Source organism: Sander lucioperca, chromosome 4 (assembly GCF_008315115.2).
Source record: "Sander lucioperca isolate FBNREF2018 chromosome 4, SLUC_FBN_1.2, whole genome shotgun sequence".
Taxonomy (NCBI): domain Eukaryota; kingdom Metazoa; phylum Chordata; class Actinopteri; order Perciformes; family Percidae; genus Sander; species Sander lucioperca.
Genome location: NC_050176.1, coordinates 5,467,330 through 5,473,170, shown reverse-complemented (window position 1 = coordinate 5,473,170; position 5,841 = coordinate 5,467,330). Strand labels below are relative to the sequence as shown.

The 5,841-nt window shown below is 37.6% G+C and overlaps 1 protein-coding gene across 2 annotated transcripts; it reads left to right on the top strand.

The window, feature by feature from the left end:
• The first annotated feature begins 335 nt into the window (after positions 1 to 335).
• On the top strand, positions 336 to 5,635 carry LOC116039689 (CD209 antigen-like protein A). Of its 2 annotated transcripts, XM_031284659.2 has the most exons (6): positions 339 to 756; positions 2,164 to 2,247; positions 3,148 to 3,231; positions 4,115 to 4,257; positions 4,421 to 4,521; positions 5,243 to 5,633. In XM_031284659.2, the coding sequence occupies exons 1-6, from the start codon at positions 645 to 647 to the stop codon at positions 5,388 to 5,390; spliced, it is 672 nt and encodes a 223-aa protein (XP_031140519.1). In that variant the 5' UTR covers positions 339 to 644; the 3' UTR covers positions 5,391 to 5,633. The 2 variants fall into 2 exon arrangements, with proteins under 2 accessions (XP_031140520.1, XP_031140519.1); XM_031284660.2 differs by lacking the exon at positions 4,421 to 4,521 and having other exon boundaries at positions 336 to 756; positions 5,243 to 5,635.
• The last annotated feature ends 206 nt before the right edge of the window (positions 5,636 to 5,841 follow it).

The window sequence follows — 5,841 nt, the reverse complement described above, 5'->3', positions numbered from 1 at the left end:
ATTCGATTTCTTTTATTGAAGGTTAAGTTTTAGGCACCGAAATGACAATTTAAGTTTAGGAAAAAGATTGTGGTTTGTATTAAAACACTCCCAAGTAACATGCATTTCCTGGGTGAAAGACTTTAGTTTTCCCTAGGAAGCGAACTTCGCTCTCTGGCTTGACAGTCCTGTATGTTATCGCCAAACCACACGGCCAGCTGTGCCCGGCAAAAAACAACAACTTGGAAATCATACAAATTACAGTGGCTTATCTTTTCATAGCTTTTCAAACAGCTAAATAATCATTTTTTTCTTTTTACTTTTACAACATACAGTTTGTTTGAGATAAATAAATAAAAAATCAAACATTGAAGAAACAAAGGATGAAAGGATTGTTCTGCTCAGTTAATCTGTAGATGTTCATTCATAATTCATAACAAGAATAAGAATTGTAAAAAATCACTTGTTTCAAATGGGAAAGACTAGAGAATATTTCAAAATGAAGTTGTCTCAGTCAGAGGAAAATGAGGAAGAGGAAGAAGAAGAAACGTGTTGCTTTGTTGGCAAAGAGACAAAAAGAAGAAGTGGATTACACATCAGTGTCCTTCTGAGAAAAACTGGGGACTCACTATCACAATTGTCACTGTTCAGTCAGTTGGTAAAACATGGCGAGGTTTGTCCATCGAGAGCAATCAGAGATAACTGACTATGTAAATCTACCCGAACCATCGGCCAGGAGTGTTGGCCAAGACGGGGGAGCGACTGCTGCAGGGTCTGGTGAGACATTTTAACTTTTACCATAAAAGCAATATGGATACACATTTTAATTTCAAATGTATATTTTAGAGTTTCAAGAAGAAGTGTAAAAAAAGCCACGGAAGAATACATTTCTCCATATTTGTTTGTTTGTTTAACCTTTATTTTACCAGGAATAATCAGACTGAGATGTAGAATCTTTTTTACAAGGTTGCTCAAAGAGTTTTACATAAAAGAACAAGCAACAGCCTTAAAAACGCTGCTTGATTAGTGTGTTCCTTTTGATAAAAGAAACCTAACCTCAACCGAGTTTTTTTCTAAGACACTCAATATGATGTTAAAGCTTTAGTGCATAACTTTTTGATATTAATTAACGTCCGTTACATTCAAGTAGGTCTGGGCAATATATTGATATTATATAGACATCGATATATGAGACTAGATATCGTCTTAAATTATGGATATTGTAATATCGTTGTCTTTTCCTGGTTTTAAAGGCTGTATTACAACAAGTGATGTAATTTTCTGAACTTACCAGACTGTTTTAGCTTTTTATTGTTTGCCTTTACCCACTTAGTCATTGTATCTACATTATTGGTGATTATTTATCAAAACTCTCATTGTGTTAATATTTTGTGAAGGCACCAATAGTCAACCCTACAATATCGCCATAATATAGACAACGATGTATTTGGTCACAATTTTTTCAGTATCGTCCAGCTCTACATTCAAGCCATTGCCAAATGAGTTGCTACAAAGCTAATTAAGGCTATCAGCTCCACACAACTCTCTCTATATTTCTCCATATGGCTATGTTCAGAAACTAATGTCATCCGGCGACTTTCACGCGCAGAAACCCAAGTGAAGATAATGACCTCTTCTGAAGAGTCCATCATGTTTTTTTAATCCTCCGTGTCCTCCTTGGCTACTAGCAACTGCGTGGAGGAGGGGTGGGGGTGGTGAGCGATCACAGAAGGCTTGTATCATGTGGATGCGCCAACAGTTTTGTTGTCATAACTTAGAATTCCTCATGGGGGCGACAGAAACTACGCACTATAGCTTTAAAAAGATAGCTTGTCTTCTAGGAAAAAACCCAGGTATTTATAAATTGAGACTCGATCACCTTTCCTTTTTACAATTTGTTAGTTCACATGTGAAAATATTATTGATCTGCTTTTATGTGAAGTCAGTGTATTAAGTAATTTACACTGAAGGTCATTCACATTTCTTGTTTTATTCTGTTTAAATGACATGGTTCACTTTGACTATAAATAATGCTTTCCGGAGTTGGTCTGCACACATCCTCAAATTTCATAAACCCAGATACAGGTCACTGACCCACATACAGTCCTCCGAAAATGCCAACAGAGCAAAGTTATCCCGATAACTTATTTTATGTGCATGTTTCTGTCTGATTTTTGCACACAGGTGGAAAACTGTACAGAGTGGTTGCTGTGAGCTTTGGACTGCTGTGTATCCTACAAGCTGCTCTCAACGTTTCGCTGCGTCTCTGTGAGTATTTTTTCAACTCTGTCTGTTCAGACAGAGGGGCAAAGAAAATCTGCTTAGAAATGAAGGACAAATTGGAAAGGATAGATCAACAAAATGTAATTCTAAATAAAAGAGTCATTTTTAATTTAACTTGTTTATATTTCAAACAAATAGTATATCCAAATACAATACACATTTCTATAAGCTCAGTCTGCCACTTTAAAAAGAAAAAAAACAATTCCAGTGCTGGTTCCATGGTATCAGAATTTTGGATAGTCGTCATGGAAACAATTATTGGTCATGTGACAAGGGCTGGGAATATTGGCAGAACAGGCAGCCATGTGACAGTACTCTGATCCAATGGATGGGGAGGGGGGAACAATCGTATTTCAGGGTCTCTACTTTTGCTCTGTGTTTCCCTAGACTTTTTTTTAAAATGTGCTTAATCTTTTATCTTTTAACATTTTAAGAAAATCTGGTTGAATAATACAAGATATGACACTTTCTCTCTGACAGGTTTCTATTTATTAAAATTTAAATTCATCAGTGTTTAGATCACTTGATGAATGATAACATAGCAACGCCTCAGTAATACTCAGTTACACAAGTTTGGGAAAGTTTAAAATCAGGAACGATCGCATGGCATAATTACGCCAGAAAGCAAACTTATTACTTTCAGATAAAGTAAGAAAGTGACGGGACTTTCCCGTTACTTTGCCCAAGTCACAATTTTCCATCTGTATACATGCTTATAGTCCAGTAAACATTAAATGACATACTATACAGACTTGCTTCACCGGTTGGTTCTCCAATCTCCTCCTGCCCATGTGTTAAACACCAAATTGCTACAAGTGCACGTGGACAAAATGTGATGTAATTCTTGACATATGATTTTTCAATGAAGTGTTTCTGCTCTTTCAGACAGCTTTTACAGTAAGACACCGGACATAGCGCACTGTTGCACAAACCTGACTGGTGATCTGAGGAGAGAACTCATTACCTTTGGTAAGTATGAGGATGAAACTCATCATACCAATAATGAGCACCTCTATGACAGTTTAAAAATGGAACACAGGCGTCATAAAAGTAGACTTTAGAGTAGAACAGTTGTATTTGATTGTACAGGAGTAATATGTGTATTAAGCAGATACATTAGTGAACTTTGGTGACTTTTTATTATTATTATTATTATTATTATAAATGCTCAATCCACAGAGAAATGCACACAGCCCATATTCAGAAACTGCGCCTTTAAACGAGCCGTCAGGACTTCTTTAGTGTTCTTTTTTTTATAAATAGTTTTTATTGGTGCAACAACAGCATAGGAACAAGTTTAAAGTCTGTACAATTGACTGTTTTTCAAAAACATTTCCCCTCCCCATTTTCCCATCGATCCACCCACCCCCTTCCCAATGCCCAACAACTCACAGACTTCCATGCTGATGTCACAACTATACTTTAATTAGGTAAAAATGTGCCGCTACAGTGCCGTTACAGTCATTCCCTGGCTGAAATGGCGGTGCAAGGAACTGCTGACCAATCACAGCAGAATGGATTTTTTCAGGGGGGAACGTTTCAGACAGAGGGGGAATACAGGTATATTCAGACAGTATGAGAAAAATAATGTTTTTTTTATATTAAGGTATGTAAACATGTATGAACCTAAAATTAGTATATTATGGGACCTTCAAATTCACTGACCTTTTCAATCCAGTTCTTTTTTACTTTGATGAAGCTTATAGTGCATTTTGTGCCAAATTGAATGCATCATTTGCATTCAATTTGAATGAATCAATTCAAAATCACGTTTAAAAACTGGTCAATTCATTGTAATCACATATGTTAATTTCTGAGATATTAAGCTCCCATTTGTGACTATCCATAACAGATCGCTTTTCCCAAAAAGGATGGGTGTATTTCCGTAGCAGTTTCTATTACTTTTCTACTAATCGGACATCCTGGCAAGCGGGCAGAGCTGACTGTCTGCAGAAAGAAGCAGACCTGGTGATTATCAACAGCAAACAAGAGCAGGTGTGTGTCTTAATGTGTGAATGAGTTTATATGAGCGGTATTGTTGAGAGAGACAAAAAAAACAGTGAAACATGTAATGAATGTGAGTTCACCTAGTGTGGGGTGAATTCAAATCAGTTCCATTTCCATTGATTAGTGATTACTGTTTTTCTCTGCAAACAAGGATTTCACAAGACAATTCAATAAGGTCTCATGGATTGGACTGATCCCCAAAGTAACCAACGGGACATGGAAATGGGTGGATGACACTCCGCTGACCCAAAGGTTCACACATATTATTTTCACAATACATAAATGCTGAACTAACTAAAGGCCTTAAAGGTCCTATATTGTATAGAGTGAGGTTTTCATGTCTTTTTGGATTGTAAAGCAGGTCAAGGTGCTGTATAAATACTGTGAAAGTATCAAAACGCTCAATCTACAAAACTGTGCCTTTAAACGAGGCGTCAGGACTTCCGTATAGTTGTGATGTCACATAGAGTATTCCAAAGATATTGATAGAAATTGCCGCTACAGTGCCCGTCATTCCCCGGCTGCAATGATGGTGCAGAGACTCCGTGAGTGTAGATGCGGAAGACCCGGAAATGCTGACCAATCAAAGCAGACTGGGCTTTTTCAGGAGGAGGGATTAAAGTGACAGGCGCTAAAACAAAGCGTTTTAGACAGAGGGTGAATACAGGTACTGTATATGTGTTTTTTTGAACGTTAAATTATGTAAACATGTTGTAGTAGCAACCTAGTCTATATCCATGACGTTCCACTTCCGGGATTGCTCTGTTGCCGCCGGAGATTCCGCTGGATGTCCTTCTTTTCGACAAAATACAAGTATGAACCTGAAAATGAGCATAATATGGGACCTTTAAAGCCTCTTTTTGATTGTTCTTTTAGATGAATAAATCAATCTATAATGAATCACAGGGAACATTTTAATTTTACTACTTAAACCTGTCCATCACATGCAACTTGTATGGTTTTTTGGTTTCAGCTACTGGGCCCCTGGGGAGCCAAATGGTTTTGAAGGCAGAGAGGAAGACTGTGTAGAAATAAGGTTCCTTGATATGGAGAACAGCTGGAATGATATACCATGTACTGATCAAAACTTCTGGATCTGTGAGAAGAAGATAGCTTTATAACACACCATATAAAACCCTGAAAAACTGAAATTCAATTCATGCTTAATTTGGATGCACAAATTCACACATCACACAACAATATAGGTCATTTATTCCTACCCTTTTAAATGCAACACTCGCAGTTTGAAACTTGTCGTTAATATTGTGACACATGGGGTGGCCTCTAGCTCACCCGGTAAGAGTGTGCGCCCCATGTAGGCTGAGTCCTTTGCATCGGTCTGGGTTTGAATCCAACCTGTGGCCCTCTGCTGCGTGTCATCCCCTCTCTTTCTCTCCCCCTTTCCTGTCTATCCACTGTCACTATCGAATAAAGGGAAAAGCCCCCAAAACATTGTGACGCATCACAGTTTGGTTAGGTTTAGGCACCATAACTATAGTCAAGTTTAGAAAAAGAACGTAGTTGGGGTTAAAATCTGTACATCTGTACTAGGGCTGCACAATATATTGTTTT

Coding starts and splice junctions, on each gene's coding strand:
- LOC116039689 (XM_031284659.2), top strand. CDS start 645: ATGGCGAGGTTTGTCCATCGAGAGCAATCAGAGATAACTGACTATGTA. Junction 2,248..3,147: donor CAACGTTTCGCTGCGTCTCT/GTGAGTATTTTT, acceptor CTGCTCTTTCAG/ACAGCTTTTACAGTAAGACA. Junction 4,258..4,420: donor TCAACAGCAAACAAGAGCAG/GTGTGTGTCTTA, acceptor TCTGCAAACAAG/GATTTCACAAGACAATTCAA.